The sequence below is a fragment of the Colobus angolensis genome, unplaced genomic scaffold (assembly GCF_000951035.1).
Source record: "Colobus angolensis palliatus isolate OR3802 unplaced genomic scaffold, Cang.pa_1.0 Scaffold5, whole genome shotgun sequence".
Taxonomy (NCBI): Eukaryota; Metazoa; Chordata; class Mammalia; order Primates; family Cercopithecidae; genus Colobus; species Colobus angolensis.
The window spans coordinates 15687849-15708196 of record NW_012118487.1 but is presented as its reverse complement, the minus strand read 5'-3'; the positions used below and the strand labels follow the sequence as shown (position 1 = coordinate 15708196).

The window sequence follows — 20348 nt, the reverse complement described above, 5'->3', positions numbered from 1 at the left end:
TAGAGCTTCAAATAAACTTGTATAGAAGGATCAATATAAAATATATTTATTGCAATACATACAATTCCTAAACACCTGCACTAATTAAACATCTTAATGTTTGGTGAAAATCATATTACTATCATTACTATTATATTACTATTATATTAATATGCAACATAACTTGCCATTTTCACAGTAAAATAATTTTTAAGACTTTCAGTATGTCTATAGTATGTCTATGCCAGTCTTTTTTTAGAACAAGAATGCTTATTACCTGATATTTTGAAATACTATAAAGTAAGTAAAATAAAAAGGACTGCCTTCTTTAAAATGACTTAAAAATTTTAAAAATGTAAGAAGCATGTAAAGTTCAAGAATAAAAGACAAGTCCATAATATCACTAAGCATGAAGAAAAATATAGGCGGGACAAAGTTTCCTGAGGCTAAAATATGAAAGAAACCATCACCAGTTCCTAATAAATTCAGACTCCTAAAACCAATAATATAAGAATAAAAATTGGCAGTGGATATTATGCCTAGGAATATTTCTGGCCTATTACTAACATCTAGAATAAAAAGACTTTAGAATCTATTGATTGTCATAATATAACTAAGTAAAACAATGCATTTGTGTTTAAAACATGCAGTACATGTGACAATAATTTAAAATCTTTCATTTAGTGCTAGCTTTGAGATCTCCTAAAGCCAGGAAAAAGGAGAATATGACCCAATGTTAACACTATCAAACAAAGTAATACAGTTGATGGAAAATACAGTTGAGCACTCCCAGCAGAGGAAGGTGTGAATTTCCTCATACATCATCTTAATGGCAACATCTTCTACAAAGCGACATGGAGCATTCCTTTCATATTTCATGAGTTCTATTTGCCTGACTTCAAAATGCCAAATGTGCCAGTGAACAGTGCTTTAATATTCATGGGTTTTTGAGATGGCTTTGACAGTTGTCAACTAGAGAAATGACTTCATCAGGAAAGAATCTAACTTATGATTTCCAGCACACATATAAAATCATGTAGTCATTGGCATATGCATTCTATTTGAAAGGTATTGTTTGCATAGTTATCTTTTATGAAAATTACAAAGCTATAAAATCTTTTACGTAACAGTAAGACATCTGTAAATCTTATTTGGATATATACTTAGCATTTCAGAAAATTTTGTTAACCCCAGACATTTAATAATGGAGTTATTTTTACAAATGTCTTTTGAAAGGACATAGGCCAGTAAGTTTCCCAAAAGTTCTCTAAAGCATAAGTCATCACAACATAAATCACACATGTATAAGAACAATTCACATTTATTTCCCTTTTATAATTCAAAAGCATATTAAGTAATTCAGTTTATAGAAAAAAAAAATTGCAGGATTTTTCTTTAGCCCAAAGATTTGGATTTGGGGTCTTCAGTCTCTCGATTACCTTTCATACACTAAAAATAAAAATAAAATTTAAAATTACCCATGAAATAGAATTCACTAATGTTAATCTTAAAAGTTTTAGGAATTTTTCACACAATGTCAGTAATTCATAATACATTGAATAAATTGTATAAATCACACAAAGTCATAAGAATTTTTAGTGTGTATTATCTCATTGTATTCTCCCAAAAATCTTACAAGCTGGAAGAACCAATAGCATCATACCATTAGATTGAGAGTAATATCTAATAGTTATTCGATACTCACTATTAACACATGCCAGTCACTCTTTTAAGCACTTTATATGTATTAGCTCAATTAATTTCAGTACTATAATTAACCACTTTTGTAGATGAGACAAATTAAGTAACTTGTCCCATATTTCCTCACTAGAACATTGATTAGGAGCCAGGCAGTCTTAGTCCTAGAGCCTGAACTCCAGCAGAAACTCTAAACTGTCCAATGTTAAACTACACTGATAACCCAGCTGACGTTTCTACGCTAGGATTGTTTCCATTTCTTTATTACACAAAGGTTATTCTTATTGACTGGTATATTTAATTCATTGAATTTAGCCTTGAAATAATATCTCTTTGGGGGACTATTCTGTTAGCACTGAAAGTTACCCTGGGGATAACATGAAGTTTTGAAATTAAGTGTGATGTATTATCTCTTTTCTTTTTATTCATCTTTCCTTGTTCTTTAAGTTACAAGCATTCAAAGAGGCAATAGAGGTATGTGTGGAAAGATGGCTTGAGTTCCATACGTTAGATGATTGTACATTTCCTATTGGCTGGCACTTGGCTATGGACTATATATAGATATATATAAATTTTAAAAGCCTGAAATATTAATTTTTAGAGTTTGCTAAGATAACAGACCCAGTGCCCCTTACTTTCTTCTAGTACATGCCCTGTCACTTAACATGTATCAATACAATAATAGTTTATCTTCTCTGTGTTTATACATGGGTTGTTTAGTATAATTCAAAAAATCCATAAACTGCGGAGACTAGAACTCTGAGACTGGAACTAACAGTATTCCTGCAGAATCTCCCCACGGCACAGCAATGCTCTTGCATTTTCCTAGTCAGCTCTTTCTCTCATTCTCCATGGCATCTACTTGGTCTTTCTTAAAAAATATCTAGTCCTTTTCTTTCTCACCACTTTGTGCAGATGGCCATGCCTACTGTTTCACGGGACATCTAGATACTGTGATGCTCTACCTGCTCACATAAAAACATTAAAAATGTCCTCTACATTCCTCTCTTTTCCTTGTCCCCTCTGTTATGCTGTAAAAGCTTAACAACTCTGCCTGTGCCCTGAATGCTGCCTCATTCCACTTCCTCAAAGTCCTAACTCTTGTAGTTATCTTTTTTTTATCTAGAGGATACAAAACTTTGTATCATTTAGGATGGGACAGACTATGCTGAAATAACAAATAAACCTCAAACCATCTTCAAATCATGAGCAACGTTGCTATATCCACACTATTACTGCCCACTCAATTCTCAAAATTAGTTTCAGTTTCTGAAAGTAATCACGAATAACTTAACTTTAAAAAAAATTCTGGAGACCAGGAGCGTTGGCTCAAGCCTGTAATCCCAGCACTTTGGGAGGCCGAGGCGGGTGGATTATCTAAGGTCAGGAGTTTCAGACCAGCCTGGCCAACATGGTGAAACCCCATCTCTACTAAAAATATAAAAATTAGCTGGGCATAGTGGCACACACCTGTAATCCCAGCTATTTGGGAGACTGAGGCAGGAGAATTGCTTGAACCTGGGAGACGGAGGTTGCAGTGAGCTGAGATCATGCCATTGCACTCCAGCCTGGCCAACAGAGTGAGACTCTGTCTCAAAAAAAAAAAAAAAAAAAATTTAGAGATAATATTCTCAGTCCTCTCTTAATCATCTATTCAGCCTTATTTGCAAATTCTGTGTATCTCCCTTGAAACACTCTTTCTTTTGTTTTTTTTCCTGATATACACACATATTTTTCCCGGCATTTTACTTCCAAACTTAATTTTTTGTATAATCCTGAACATTGATATTTGTGAGAGTTTAAGTCTTTTTTCTTCTCTTTTAAATATTTCATCTTTTCTTCAGCCCAAGTCCAATTTGCTAAAGAGAGTTTATATATTCTATCCTCCAGTTTAACATATACACATTGTTCTTGCTTTGCTGAGTTCTGATATATGTAAATTTCAGTAACTATTGTTTAGTTACATAATACCAAACCCCCAACAGCAAAATTCAAAATTCGAATTCAAAACTGTGAGTAATTATGTGAAGTTAATCTTTGCTGCTAGCTCTTTAGTCCACAAATTAATACGTTAAATAGTAAGTATGCATCATGATCAGTTACCAACCCCATTACTTTCTTCAAAGTCTGTTGGTGGTTGGTCACTGGTCATTTGTTGTTAAATTCACAAACAGCAAAGCTTGCAGTTATGTTGATTCTTTGTCTCCCAGTTATGAATCCATGTGATATATTTTTAAATGGATAAGTGAAAGAGAGTTGGCCAAGAAACATGAAAGAGCAACAAGGAAATAGAAAGTGATAATGCCAGAAGTGAAATTCAAATAGAACATAAAATAGATCGATAGAAGAAGTAGCTAACCCTGAAAATGTTGGCATTGGCACTGTCCAAGAGAATCTAGATCTTTCTCTGCTGAGATATTCTGTTTTATTATTCATTACAAGCATATTTCCCTGGTGCCACTGGGCTTGGTTATAACAGCTGCTTTATAATCCTCTTCTCTTCATTTTGACACTAGGATATTTCATGATCAGACTCCACTAATTGTTCTATCTACTGATCATGTGTCACATTTATTTTCTTCATGTCAACTAATTTTGCAAAATATCATTGGTATTGTGAATTTTGTATTGTTGATTCTGTTATATTCTCCCAAAGAGTGTTGACTTTTTTGTTTGTTTAACTGGCTTATAAGTTTGTTTGGTGTAAACCGCAAACTTTTGTATGTAATCCAAAAACTATTTTCAATGTGGTGAACAAAATTTGTATATTTTACATTTTGAGACTTCTTGATATTTGTTCTTTAGCCTAGAAAGTGAAGAAAAATAACAGAAGCTGAGAAGCTTTTTAATGAGGAAGTCTTAAAAGTATGATGAGCAAAATAACATTCTTCGATATCCAGCAGACAAATGATGAAGGTAGAAAACTAGGTTATATATTTGAGTATTTTACCAGAAGCTTTGGCTATATTAGCAGCTGTCATCATGGGGAGATTTCCACCATTATGTAGTTTCTCTAGCAGGGGACAGGAAGGAAGGAGTTGTGGAGAGAAAGCAGGAATCCACAAAGGACAGTTCATAAGAGTGCATCGCCAAAAACTTTCCAAGAGGAACACATGAGAACTGGGAAGTGAAAACAGCCTCTGGAGGCTCCCAGTCAAACATGCAGAAGAGAAAGGGAGTGGGGAATCTGCCTAAGCAGATGGGCAAAATGTTTAAACCAAGGTTAAGAAGGTTAACCAATAACATAAGGTTAATATGCAATTGTCAGTACCTATAAAAGGAAAAACTTCGGGACAACTCATTATACTAAAATGACTTGATTGCGTCTAATGTTAACATATTTTATTCCAGAGTAATTTCATTAAGATGAAGTTAATTTACATGCTTACTCTTGCTGTGAGAAAGACAACTTCAGGGCTACAAAAAATTACTTTGTATTTAAATATAAATGAAAATATTTGCAAACCATATAAATTTGGTTAAATGAACCAACAAAAATATCAGTCCTTTGGAAAACATATGTTTATGAAATAGTAATTTCATCAATTATAGTGAGCAACACACTTTGAAAGAAACAAAAAGACAAGGTCCCTGGGTTTCCTGGTTTTCTATAACAATGGCATGATGGAAGTGAGAATAAAATGGAGACTAAAAAAATAGCATGTTAATAATCATTGCACTTTCTGGATCTTGCCTATGAAAGACAGATTTTACGTATCAACAACCAACAAGCTAAATACTTACAAAATAAGTTTTAGACTGATATTAAAGGTATTTCTCTGGAAAGATTTTTCTCAGCTATTCTCATCTATCTGCTTGTTCTTATTTTTTTCTCAGTTTTACTCTTTTGTAATATACAAAGAACTTTGTTCTTTTTATGTCCCTTTTATATTTTTTACTTTTTGCTTCCTTTTTCCAAAGACTTCATTTTTCATAACATATGTTCCTTTTTTTAAAATCACATAATAGAGTTACCCTCTTTCAGATGCTTCAAAATAAATAGTTGTGAGAAAAGCAATTTGCTTACTGGTTCAACTTCTACCATGCCATTAATAATGACTAATAATTATAAAGATAATAACTATTGATGGTCTAATATGTCATTTGAATACACAATTTTGATTAATTCTTCCAATGATGCTTCAACATGAAAACAGTATCTTCAATTTACAGCTGATAAAATTGATACTTAAAGAGGCCAAGTGATTTTTCAAGATTAGGTAACACACTGAAAGAGCCAGGATTCTAACTACAATTCCCATTGGTTTTTCACATGCATTGCTTTCATACTTTGATCGTAATTATTTGTTAATATCTTAGAATAAACTATTAATGTCATCATATATCTATTGATGACTTGCAACTGCACATTAAAATTCTGTACAAGTCAATTATAATACCTACAATATCATTTGTCTTAATCAGTTGAGTGTTATTACATATTGTATTACTGATACAACAATAATTTTCATTATTTATATGATCATTTATAAAGAACTTAACTAAATAGTACACAAAGGCATTATTAAAAGTTCTGGGGATGAAAGGAAAATTGAAGCCTAATATCTAATTGTTTTTATACTTCAGATTGCTAATCACAGCCATCTCATAATTTTACGTAATGTTGATGATTGCATGAGTTGGGAACATTTTCTATGAGGTTTATTCATCCCTATGAATCAGAACTTTGACACTCACAATAGCAAGGAAAGTGGTTTACTTAGAATGGCGTTATTCTTTGCATGGCGTTTGCTCTTTTTCAAAGGCAGCGTTTGACCTTTTCTTTGAAATCATCTTATTGCTGAGTGTCTTAACATTTAGTGGGCAACAAGCTATCAATTATATTAAGAAAAAGTTCTACATGCTGATCTAATGCAGTCATTGAGAATATTTTTGAAACATATTTGAAATTAGAAATTTTAGCTGAATCTGAAAGACCTTTCATTGTGAACCTTAGCTTAAATAATTTACAGACATTTTTAATCCACTACTAGAGGAATTCAAAAGTACCAACCTGTGATTATATGCTAAATATCTTAGTCCCTTTAGGCAAAATGACAGAGTATCTAAAATGATTTAAAGGCTTTTTTATTATTAACAAAACTGTAATTCCCTACATTAGAACTATTTCATTGAATAAACACTTATTGATCACTTATTGTATGCCTGGCCCTTTGCTACAGGTGTACTTTGTATAAATTGATAGTAGCAAGGAGTAATTTATAAAGCGTCATAGGTCTAAGTGTGGTGGATTAAAGATGGCTGCAAATACATCAGCACTCTTCTCATTGAGATGTGAAGTTTTTGTATCCTCTCCTTGACTCTAGTCTAGCCTGTGAGTATTTCCACAAATAAAATGTAGTGGGAACTGAGGTTATGCCATTTCCAAGGTTAGCTTAAAAGAAAACTGGCAGTTGATACATTCTTTCTCTTGGATTACTCAACTCCAGTTAAGAAGTATAACTATTATACTGTAAAAAGCTAAGACTTACTTCTTGGAAAGTCATTTGAAAAGGTCATGTATAGAAAGCAGCGGGTATTCAGCCACCTTCCAGCTGCTCCAGTCCTCAGCCATTCAATTAATAGCACTGATACCCTGAAAATTTTAAGTAGACACATTTTCTCCAGTATGCCCTGTTCCAACTCTTAATCCCAAAACAATGAAATTTAATAATAACAAATTTTATTTTAAGCCCTATGAGTTTTGGGAAACTCTGCTCCTAACAGAATTTGTGATATTGGGAATTTTATTTGAACTATTTATACCTGCAATTGTAAAGAAATAAAACGATAGTGTCTATCACATTATTATGACTAATGAGACACTGGCCTTGATGTTTCTAAACTGTATATGGCGCATAAAAATAAGCCTTTAACTCCATAATTTGTGTTTCCAGCCTAGACTTCTCTTATGGGCCCAGACATAATCATATATCCAATTGCTTACTAAGCAATTCTACTTAAACATTTTATAGCACTTCAAACTTGTATATTCAAACTTTTCATATTCCCTCACAACCTGCTCCCCTTTCTGTGTTCCCTATTTTGGCATATGGCACCCCATCTATTTAGTTTCACAAGCAAAATCCTCAATTATCTTTGATGCTTTTCTTTTTATTATCTGGAAAAAATCTACTTTTTTAAAAAATATACAAAACAACTCAAAAATGTTTTCACTTCTTCTCCCACTGCTGCTACCTTTCTCAACTCATCTCTCTCTTTCTCTCTCTCTGACTATTCTGATAGCCAACTCATGTCATTCAGACTTCTGCTCACTGACTACAACTTCTGTCACTGCTCCAAGTTTTTACCTTGTTCTATCAGAACAATCTTTAATAGTAAAAAAAAAAAAAAGAAAAAGAAAAAGAAAAGGTAATTATTGTGATGCATAAAACTATTCAATGAATTCAATAGAAAACAACTTAAAATTTGAAACACTGTGTTACAGACTCTCCAGTATCTGGCCTTTGGCACCTTTCCAGACTGATAATGAGCCACCGTCTTTGTTGATCATTACATTTCAGTCACACAACATTCTGGCCTATTTTAAAAATATGTCTTGCCCTTTCTCATCATCAGGGCTTTGCAAAGCCTTCTGCACACACTCTCACTGAGTTAACTAGCAATTATTTAGGCTTTTGTACAATCATTTCTTCCTCAGGAGAATTCTCTCTGACAAACTCAGGTTTGATTAAAATCTCTTAAATGTAATCTCTTTATACAGTATCTTCTTCATGAAGTTCATATAATTCAAATGGATTCCTTTTGTGTGTGTGTGTTTTTATTATTACCATTTGTATTATTTGAGGCCACGGCACAGAAAGGGTTAAAAGTGGAACCCAGCAATGAAAGGTAGGGAAAACTGATAAGATATGATACAAACTTTCAATATTGTCAGAGGCCAGGCTTTATTAAAGGATAATCGTATTTCTCAGCACTGTGAGCTACGGATCTTATACATTGATTTACTCACATTTATACACACATGTGCATGTGTATATATGAAGACATAATGATATATAACCATAGCTATACTTTTTCATCTTTTAAAGGTTTTATGTATAGGATTAGAAGATAGGTTACAAATGTTAAATAAATAGAACAGTTACTAGTTTCTACAAGCATTTGTTTAGTGTATAAATATTCCAGGAAAATTTATGGAAATACAGGAAATAGTATTATCTAACATAAGGCAAAGTGTTCTCTACCTACTCTTTGTTGAAGATTTTCACCAAACACTAGTATAGTTTTAAATGCAAAGCTATCTTCAATTTTGAAAGGTATGGCCTTTCATCCATGATTACAAACAGGCCCTTATTTCATTTTCTGTTCTGTTTAAATGTTTGCTTTAAATGTCACAAGTTTATGGCATGCATATTAAATAATGAAATATAACTATTCTTTGTAGACATGAGAGTAAGCTTTAAAGAGATCTATTAATCTACTTTAAAACAGAATCACAACTTCTGTCTTAGGAAACAGTGTAAGAAGGGAAAAAGATGAAGATGAAAGCTGAGCTTCCCACTTAGCACTAGGATCTTCACAAAAACATTGAGATTCTTCATGCACAAAATTAAGAGGTCAGGAAAAGTCAATTCTAAGTCTCTCCCAATTTTAACATTCTACCATATTTTAATCACTCAAGTCACCTAAAATTCCTTCTGGCTAATTCCTATAATACAAAGGCACTATTGATAAAATGGTCATATACTCAATACTGTTATCCATTGAACATTAAAATAATATTAGGCTGGTGCAAACGTAATTGTGGTTTTTGCCATTACTAATGCCATTATAAATCTATGGCACTTTAAAGTCAAATTGAAAAATGCATATATCATTTGTTTATATTTTTGGTGTTACATTTCAAGCATGTAGTGAGAAGCATTAAGAAAACCGAAGTCTAGCTTACCCTGAGAATGTAAATTTTATCTTCAGATATATGCCTTTCACATAAAGAAAACTCAACAGACTTAGGGAAACAAATAAAAATGAAAGTAACACCAGGCCATTTATTTTGAAATTGCTTTTGGAAAAAATCTCGTATCTTTTACTTTGCCACCATTAAATTAATTATTTCTTAAAACCCAAAGTTCTATAATGATTATATTGTACTAATATTCAACACATTGTATTCTAATTATATGCTTGTAAATGCTGAGAAGTGTTGCAATTGTATAATACTGGGAAAGAGATGAGTTTAATTTTGCTTTTTTCATTGTAATTGATTTATCAGACTCTCTAGAGTTATTAAGCCTTTGGAATAGAGTTTAAACAATTGTAAATTCAGACACTTGCCTTTGAAATTGTGATAACTTCAAATAATAAGGCATGCCCAGAAAACTTTGCATGACTTAAAATATCTATCTGAGCTACAGAATTAGATAAGCCTTCTTCTTTTCTATAAAATATCAACATCTACAAAATTATATTTCAATTACTTTTTCTGTACAATATAATTCAGTGGGTGCACATAGATAGTTATTGGATGAAAAAAATGTAAAACCCATGTCGAGTATGCCAGCCTGTGCTGTGCATCACCAACTGTAATTTAAATGTGACTATTTTATTCTTATATAATTTTGGCTTTTCATTGTTCATGATACATACTAATTAGCTGACATTTTACCTTCATTTAATATATTGTTTTCAATATCATACCAAAACTTTCAGTGTTTGATTAGAATATACTTGAAATAATGTTTAATCTGCCATACTTTTCTTCATCTTCACTATAATACAGTAGAGCACTGTGCTCCTAAGAGGCAAGCTTATATAAGGCCAGCTTTGCCTTTGTACCATGGAGCAGATGGGTTTGAATTATATTCTAATGCAAAAGGAACTCCACAAAATATGTCCATATTTATATGGAAAAATATAGCCTGTTAATTGCAGTGTTCTAGAATTTATATATTTAAAAATCAATATAAAATTTCCCTAGATTAAAGTCTTCTCAGTGTTTGCTAATTTAATTTAAAAACAGTATCATAAACATTATAAGTCAGGTTCTGGCATTTTGGGATTTTTTTAAAGGGTCAAATACATGATTTAAAAATAATTTCATGTTCAACATTGTATTAAATGCTTTCCAAACACTCCATACATACTTTGGTATTTATAGAAAAAGGACTATTATGTGAGATGCAAAACCACTGTTCTTTTATAGGCATGTAAACTGATATTTCACGTTTTCCTCAATAGAAAAATATCTCCATATTTATAGGCAGTTAATAAACCAAATGTAGGTCATTTGGAAATTCACATTAAAGTTTAATTATTGCACACTGTACAACAGAACTAAAAAAAAAAGAAAATAAAAACTAAACAAATTCCTCTTATCTAACTGAGATATGGTATACTCTGACCATCTTGTCCTCATTCCCCTGGGCACACTTCTGTCTCTGCAATCACCATTGTACTCTCTGCTTCTATGAGTTCGGTTGCTTTAGATTGTTTTGATATAAGTGAGAACTTATGTTGTTTGTCTTATTGTGCCAACTTATCTCACTTAGTATAATGTTCTCCAAGACCATCCATGTCCTGCAAATGACAAAATTTTCCACTTTTTTAAGGCAGAATACTATTTCATAGTGTATATATACCACATTTTTATGATCATTTCATTCATTGATGGACATTTGATTCCATAATTGATTGAGTTGATTTCAATCAATTGAATTGGTTGATTGCATAATTCAGTTGATTCCATAACTTGGCTGCTGTGGATGATGTTGCAATAAATGGGATTGCAGATATTTCTTTGATATACTTATGTTAACTCTTTTGGGTAAATACCCAGAAGTGAGATGTTAAATCATATGGTAATTCTAATTTTAGTTTATTATTATTATACTTTAAGTTCTTCAGTGCATGTGCACAACACACAGGTTTGTTACATAGGTACACATGTGTCATGTTGGTTTGCTGCACCCATCAACTCATCATTAACATTAGGTATTTCTGAAGAAATTCCATATAGTTTCCCATAAGAGCTGTACTAATTTACATTTTCACTAGTTGTATACAAGGGTTCCCTTTTCTCAACATTATCACTGACACTTGCTATCTTTTGTCTTTTTTATAAAACCCACTCTGAAAAGTGTGAGATGATATCTCTTCATGGCTTTAATTTACATTTTTCAAATGATCAACTATGTTTTTAAAAATACATCTGCTGGCCATTTGTGTATCTTCTTGTGAGAAATGTCTATTCAGGTCCCTTGTCATATTAAAATTGGGTTTCTTTGCTGTTGAGTTATGTGAGTTTCTTATATATTTTGTATGTTTACCCCTTATCAAATGTATGGCTAAAATATTCTTACCCAATCTTTAGATTGTCTCTTCGCTCTGCTAATTATTTTCTTTGCAGTGCAGAAGCTTTTCAAGTTCATGTAATTTCCTTTGTCTATTTTTGTTTTTATTGCCAGTCCAACCATCTACTTTATGTTATATATTTACTTTTTCAAACATGACAGCTAATCTTGCCATTTTTTCAGACATATATTCAGAGACATCAGGGGATGAGGTTCTACATTCTGAGATTTTCTTTGAGAAAACTCCCATTAATTCTTGTGAAATAAAGGAGAAAATGATTGCTTATTGAAACAAACTAACTTGCTGAAAATAAACATCTACTTTCCTTCAAACCTTGCACTCACTTCCTTTAATTGACCCAATTGCTGCCACTTTGGCCTCCCCATGCTCCCCGCACTATGTGTTGATTCCCTGGGAAGGTTGCATTGAGGCAGTGGCTCTCAAGTCTAAATTTTCCATTCAGTTTTACTCAGTATTAGTTGAAACAGACAACACCATCTCCTCACTAAAGACATATGCTACAGAAGTATACAAACAGGTCCTGGAGCCTAGGGCATTCATTAAAATAGAAATACCATAAACATTTATTATATCAGAAATGGGAGACTGCACACCACTGACCGAACAACAGATGTGTCAAAATGATGCATTAGTTGAATTTTGCCGTGCTTTCCTCTTCCTTTTCTACCTGAGAACAAAGCAATGTACTGGTTAGAAAAAGTAAAATAAAATAAATTCAGAGACTGAGTTGCAGAATAAATGATATCAAAACTCTCTGCAGATTTAATAAAAGTAAATTGCTAGAAGTCATTACTTTTCATGTTTATTGATTTTTGCAGTCAATATCATTATTAGCTAGTGGAAAAAAAGATTTATCATGAAGTTCCAAAATAAAGAGTTAAAGGAAGAGGAAAGTTCAGGTGGTTCTCTATTTAAGGAAACATTGTACTCACGAACTATAATCAAAAAACAAAGAATTGATAGTCAACTTTTTTTAAAAAAGGTTTTCTATAGTCATGAAAAAGTATAGATTGTGTAAAAGAAGGTTGTGCTTATTTTTAAAAATTAATATTGTATTACTGTGTTAATATAAAAAATTTAAATGAAGCAAAAATGAGTAAAACATTTTTTCCACTTGAGTATACCAATTTATATTTTCTACTACTGTTCTTCAGATTCCTGAAGCCCCCTGATAACCTAATAGCAGTGTTACTAATAACATTGCAAACTCCTTGTATAAACTCCACAAAGACAGGAAACTTGTTTATCTTTCTCTTATCTTCACAGTGCCTGGCATATCATAGAATCAATAAATATTCTTGAATGAAGAAAGAACCAGCAAGTTTCAATGTAATTTTGAAGGGACTAAGTCATCAACTGAGGGGAATAACTTGGGTGAACTGACGGGAATAATATCCTTTTGCTATAATATCCCATTACTATGCTAATGTTTCAGTGCAAAAGAAGACAAGATGAAGAGACCAAACTCCATGAACTTAAAAAATGGATTTATAGATACAGAATATCCAGAAGCCAAAACTTAAACTTTCTGATATGTCCAGAACTATTTCAGGTTAAATTTTTGATTCTATTCCTGCATCTCTGAAGCAAAACTCATAAGCACAGCTATTTGAACAAAATATCTGCTAATCTAAGCCATTTTCCCTCAGTCACCACAGAAGGCTATAATCATAGATGCTACTTATGAGTCAATGATTCCTTCAAATGGTTTAGTTATCAATAAAACCATCAAACAGACTGTTTCCCATAAACTTGGATGAAAAGTATTATGCAGATTGTATTAGGTGATGTTAAAATACTGTTTTCATGAACTAAAATTCATCTTAAATGTAACAAATGTAAAATTTGTACATTTTGAAATAATAACCAATCTGTTTTAAACTTTCTCACTGAAAAGTTTTTCATTTTTTATTTTATTTATTTATTTTTTTTGTCACACTATCAGAAGCATTGTTGCAGCCCCATGCCAAGCACTGACTGCACGCAGAGCACAATGCTCCAATTTGCATCCTCCAAAAAAAGACAGCTCAACCAGACTTAATGTATTTTGGCTGGCAATTTGTATGCCTGGTCTCTGCCCAACATACTTTAGTTTGAAAGAGACAAGCTATAAAGCCTAGAATGATAGTTTATAATAGGAAGCTTGATAGAGTTGTTTCCACTGCTATTTTATCAGCTCCAGCAGTAGCGCAATTTGTTTCTTAAAGAGATGGGAGTGTTCCTTGTGGACAGAAGAATAATAGTGGGTTTTACAATGATTATTTTGGAGAAGTCATCTTTTCTACCTTCTGCAAATGCTATAGTATTTTTAGGTTATTTTATAATTTGTGTTTAATCATAAATTATGTATTTCTTTGTGGGTCTAGTTTGATTTGTAAAATACTGGGACTTCATGAAACCAGTTTTTTTATATTACGCATTCACAATAAGTAAACTTCAGTTAACTTTGTTCTCTTCATTAGTAACTTTCCCTGCATACACTTGCCTGGAGGGAGATTAGGGAACAAAAAGAAATAGCAGAGAGATTTTGCCCATTTCTTATCTTTATTAAACTCCTGTCCACATGCCATCAGATTATCCTTTTTACCTTTTATAAAATAGTAATTGTCAATTACTTTACATTTTCTTTTATATTTAACTCTTTTGGATATTCTCAAATTATTACACAGAAAACTTAGTTTATCAGTAACGAGCCATATAATCACAGAATTGCACATAGAAGTTTTACCAGCTACAATATCACTGGTGGAAAGATTGAATTCTATTTTACGTGGCTTCTCAAGACCACATTTATTCTCAAATGTAGAAAATGTACTCTTGCCAACTCAAGGTAACATAAGTATTTCTAATAAAAAAAATGCAGGCTCAGTCAGGTGCAGTGGCTCACGCCTGTAATACCAGCACTTTGGGAAGCCAAGGCAGGTGGATCACCTGAGGTCAGGAGTTTGAGACGAACTTGGCCAACATGGTGGAACCCCGTCTCTACTAAAAATACAAAAGTTAGCCTGGTGTGGTGGTAGGTGCCTGTAATTCCAGCTACTCAGGAGGCTGAGGTAGGAGAATTGCTTGAACCCAGGAGACAGAGGTTAGAGTGAGCCGAGATCACGCCATTGCACTACAGCCTGGGTGACAAGAGTGAAACTCCGTCTAAAAAAAAAAAGAAAAAGAAAAAGAAAAGAAAAGAAAAAAAAATGCAGGCTCTATAGAGTAAATTCTCAATCAAATATAGATATTTTTCCTACTTTTACTCTCCTTCATTTTCTGGCTGGCAGGCTGGACTTCAGTAGTGGTAACTTTGGTTTTATTCCCTCAGAATCAGTCTCTGAGCCTATGATGTTACCAAACTAAACTGGGGTAGGCTCACTGGGCCAGCAAAGCCAAATACCCACACCAAGGTTTGCAGCGGGAGAAAGGAAAGCATTTATTTGCAGGGCACCAAGAAAGGATAATCAGGCAGTTCAGGCTTAAGTCCCAACTTCCCCAATGGCTTTCAGGTAAGGGTTTTCTTAAGGGCAAGTGTAAATTTCAGGAAAGCAGAAGTTACAGGCAAAATCATAAATCAATACATAGAGGTTACACAATGTTTGGCCTAAGGTCATACGTAGATTTGAAGTTCATCTGATTTGCAGTTGGTTAAAAAAGAGAAGCTTTGTTTAAAAATTTGGGGTGGGCATAAAAGAACTTTAGCTTGTGGCTCCTGGATGTGGCTTCCTCTAGGCCCTTCAGGAAAAAATGTAGAACAAAGAACATAAGTGATCTGAGTTTAGTCCTTAGCATCCCCATTTGGTGTGGATCCAGATTTCAGCAAAACAACTCAGGGACGTTTGTTACCTTTAGTTTCCAACTTTCTTGCCTATTGTTTTGAAAAATTATTACCTCCTTGCTTATCAAGTTCCTTATATACTTCTCCAGGCTAGCTAGGTCCCTGGAAGAAACTCAAGATTTTTCTTTAATTCTATGTTTGGGTGGGCCCACAGGCCAAGAGGGGTCCCTGCTCCCTCTCAATGATTCAAGTAAGAATAATTTATCTGGAAAATGAACTTAGGAAATACTGGGAAAGCAATGAGGAAATAAGATGGAATGCTAGTTAAGAAAGTATGGTTATCGTCAAGGTTACTAATGTGTATAATGAATTTATTCTTGCTGGGGTATTCTTGGAATTTGTAACAAGGCACCTCATAAGTTTCTTCCCGAAACCTAAGAGTAGGAGTATTTATGATGCACTGTCATCAATCTTGGCAAAGGCAGAGTGTTAGTGAAGTAGGAGAGTTCCCTGACCCCCCTACAGGATGTGTGACAGGGGTGTGGCTTGTGTGTTCAGCACCATGCACTCAAATCCCTTACAGGAAGGGGAGCATGCACACAGGCAGGTGCAAGAGCTGAGGTAAGTGTTTTGGGGCTCCGTCCCCTTGATAACATTTAGGGGTGGATACCTATGATTTCCAAAGCCCAAGTGGGAGTGTGTTACAGTGCATTCTTCTAGCTTTGCTGTCCACAGACGGCTTAAGTGTTAACCAGCTCAGTGCCCTCTTGATACCCAGGTCCTTGTCTGCCATCCAGGAAGAATCACGTCACACATGGACTTGAAGGATAAATTCAGGGATCTTATTAAGTGGTGTAGGTGGCTCTCAGTGGGATGGATGGGGAACTGGAAAGGGGATGGAGCGGGAAGATGATCTTCCCCTGGAGTTTGGCTATCCAGTGGCTGATCTCTTCTCTGATCATCCCCAGCCAGACTCCTTTTGGCATTCAGTCGTTCCTTTTCTTCTTGTCTTCTCTACCACACTGTTCTGCCATTCTTATGCTCTTCTGTTCATCTCCTCATAGGTTCTGGAGCCTGGGGTCTGAGGTTTATATGGGCACAGGATAGGGGAGCATGGCAGGCCAAAAGGCAACTTTTGGGCATGAAAACAGGAATGCCTGTTACCAATTAGGGCCATGGGTTTCCAGACTTGCAGGTGGGGCCTTTGCCAGGGAACCACTCTTTTGTACCCATTATTTCCCTGTCTCCTGTCCATATAATTAGTTTTCTGACACCCTGGGAACTGACACAGCAAATCAAAGCTGTGGGCAAAAGGGTGTACAGAGTCAACCTTTCAAGCACTGATAGGGCTCTGGGGCTACACTCTCTGCCTCTAGCCTCTCCCTTATCAGCACTGTCATACAGCTTAATATGGTGACCCTGACTCCTCTGCAGTCATCTAGGAGATGAAATATTGCCTCTAAACTTTTATTTTACTAATAGCTCATTTTCACTTTGCAAGTGTATTCACCTACGACCGCTTAGATATTAAAAAAACAAAAAAATTGGACTCTGAAAAAAGAGTCCTCACATATAATTTCAGAAGCACTGCCTTAGAGGGCTTCTAGTTCTGGTCTTATATCCCAGTCATGGAAATGGAGCATTCGCAATTTTATATTATTTCAGTAGAGCCTCAGAGCAGAGAGGATGTAGGACATGTACTACATTTCCCTGGGAAGAGCTCGGGGACACCGTGAGCTTATTTAGAGATGAACTTGAACACACCCTTGAAGACCTATGCACATCTTCACCTCCTTAATAGTAACCACAAGCTCCAGATGGGCAGTCTACCCCAACCCATTCACCAGCCAGATGAGAGCCAAGTTCAGAGCGGGAGCTGGCCACCAGAGGAATCCAAGCATTAATGCAGACCACAGAGTGCATGAGCTGGTTTATCAGGTAACATGTAAAAAGCAAAGGGCTGCAGTGCAGATCAAGACAAGATAGGGTGGTTCATCTCATGGATGATTGTCGTTGGATCAGGACTTTAGGGTCACGTAGTGTCACCATCATCTCTTTCTTTTGTGATCACTTTTGCCCAGGGTAGACAAGGTTAGCTTTACTATCACTTTGTATTTGGAATTGATTCAACCTGACTTCCTACAGAGCTTTAAGCTTTGATATTTGAAGTCAAACTTTTGGTATTCAGAAAACCTTTTATCTCATGAAGTTTTCCTATTTAACTGTCTCTACTAGTATAAACATACATATATATTCACCCATACTCTCTCTCACACACAATTGTATTTGCTTTAAAACAAAACAAAATAAAACAAAACAACAACAAAACTAAGTTATACATGCCCTTTCTCTTCAAAACAATAGTTACATGAAGTTGTGGTTGCTGCCTGAACGTCAGGGGAAAGGGAATGAGTACCAGGCAGCACAATGAAAGAAAACTTAAATAATATTCAAGACTTATGCAGTGGCATGTAAATAGGAGAAAAATAAACTACAAATGAATACAACTAAGGCTGATTTTAAGATAAATGAACTCAGGTGTAATTACCATTTTCATTAGATACCTAAACATACTTTTACCTGGAATAAGAATCTGAATACCAAATTTTAGTGATGAGAATTTCATAATTTCTGAATCATATTTTATGTGAAAAGATTTTGAGGATTTCTTTGAAATCAGACATGGTGTTTTTTTTAAAAAAAAAAGAAAAACACAATAACACAGGGGATCAACAGGAGAAGCAGGTGCTATCCCCAGTCATTATAGTCAACTTAATAAATACTCTGCACACAGACTCCAAAACCTATGAGCATTGATCCAAAAGAAAAATCATTAAGGTGAGGATAGAGGTAGCCATTCTCTTGAAAGCTGCTTCCTTTAGTGCCTGTGGTGTTGGCATAAATAGCTCAAAGCTGTCTGGAATTAATTCTTTTCTAAAGGGACTGCTGAAAAAGACAGGAACATGTGTTCTTGGCAGAAAAACAAAGGGTTTTACAGTACCTCAGTATTTATCCCACTACAAGCCAACTTAGCACATTATATTAATATCAAAATTGTCCCTCTACAACTGAGGGAGAAGTTTATAGCTGCTGACAAAATTTTCCATACACTTCAATCAGAAGGAAACAAATGAGCTGTGTCTATGTGTATGGTGTGCGTGTATGCACACAAAAATATTTTGTGCGTCTGTGTACCTGAGTGTATATGAGCATGGACCATTTTTTACAGGAATGGGTCCCCTAGCAAAGGAGGCAAGACTTTTAAATTTTATCTTTTGAAGTTATGCAAATTTTTATAATAAATAACATATATCCATGGGATGAATAAAAACTAGAATTATCACAAATTACGAATTTCTAAATCAAAGTACAATTGTATTTACAAAACAAAATCCAAAATTAATATGCATATTCTAAAATATTTTCATAGTTAAGGAAATTGTTATTTGTTCATGTTGAGAAATACATTTGGCTTATAGAGTCCAGGAGGCTTTCTAAAGTTAGAAATCTTTCTTTCTAACTCTACACTTTAACATATTTAGAGATACTTCATGAGAAATATGATATTCATATTTAATTTTTCTATTAATATTATAATTAATGTTTGATAATGGTAACTCCAATATATTGCAATAACGTTAGATATTAGAGTCATTCTTATCACACACATATTTTTATAACAGGGTTTTCAATCAAGGGTCAAAGAATTACAATTCAAATGGAAATAATTTAAAGGGCACATTTTATATTTTACATACTTTATTTAGACGAATTAAACATGAACATTGTCTTAGTTTATTTAGGTTGCTATAATGAAATTAGTGGAATGGCTTATAAGCAACAGACACTTGTCACAGCTCTGGAGGCTGGGAAGTCTAAGATCAAGGCTTCCAACAGGTTCAATGTCTGGTGAAATCCCACTTTCTGGGTCATAGATCAGAGATCTTCTGATTGTGTTTTCACAAGTTGGAAAGTGCCTCTTTTATAAGGGCATTAATCTTGTTCACAAGAACTCCACCCTCATGGTCAAACCACTTCTCAAAATCTTCATCTCCAAATATTATAACATTGAGGGTTACGTTTCAACATAAGAATTTTGAGGGAATATAAACATTCAGTTTAAAGTACAAAAATAACCATATACAATAGTATAAAACAAGCCTAAATAATGATTCTTGTCAAACTCATATTGTCCAACTGCTGAACTTTGAAACAAATGACAAGTAGTGCCTTTTCATTAATGATCAAAAGAAAGTTGTTATTTCTGTTTCTTGATCCAAACATTTTGATAATGGGAATGAATTATTACAACTTAAAGTTGAAGAGTGTATGCAAGAAACTTTGACTGTCTCAATGTGTCATTCAAATAGGAACTAAGAGATATCCAAACCTTAATATTCAGCTTTTCTCTTTATGGGTCCAGACCATTAGAACTAAATGCATGGAAACACACCAAAATGGAAGACAGACTCTCACTTTATTATTTGCTGAATGAGAGGCTTATAACTTATTGTATGGGGTTTTCTGGCAAAATAAAAAGAAAACAAATAAACCACTAAGTAGAGAAAATTTC

At 34.0% G+C, this 20348-nt stretch overlaps 1 protein-coding gene across 2 annotated transcripts in view; it reads left to right on the top strand.

The window, feature by feature from the left end:
- The window catches only part of GALNTL6 (polypeptide N-acetylgalactosaminyltransferase-like 6), a 1244620-nt gene that overhangs the window by 213759 nt on the left and 1010513 nt on the right, over positions 1–20348 (top strand). Inside the window, exon 1 of one of the 2 annotated variants that reach the window (XM_011959609.1) lies at positions 17627–17713. The exons of the other annotated variant lie outside the window; for it this stretch is intronic. Coding sequence (XP_011814999.1) covers positions 17627–17713 — 87 coding nt within the window. Of the gene's footprint in view, positions 1–17626; positions 17714–20348 lie in introns of those variants that run through there. 2 annotated transcript variants of the gene reach the window in all.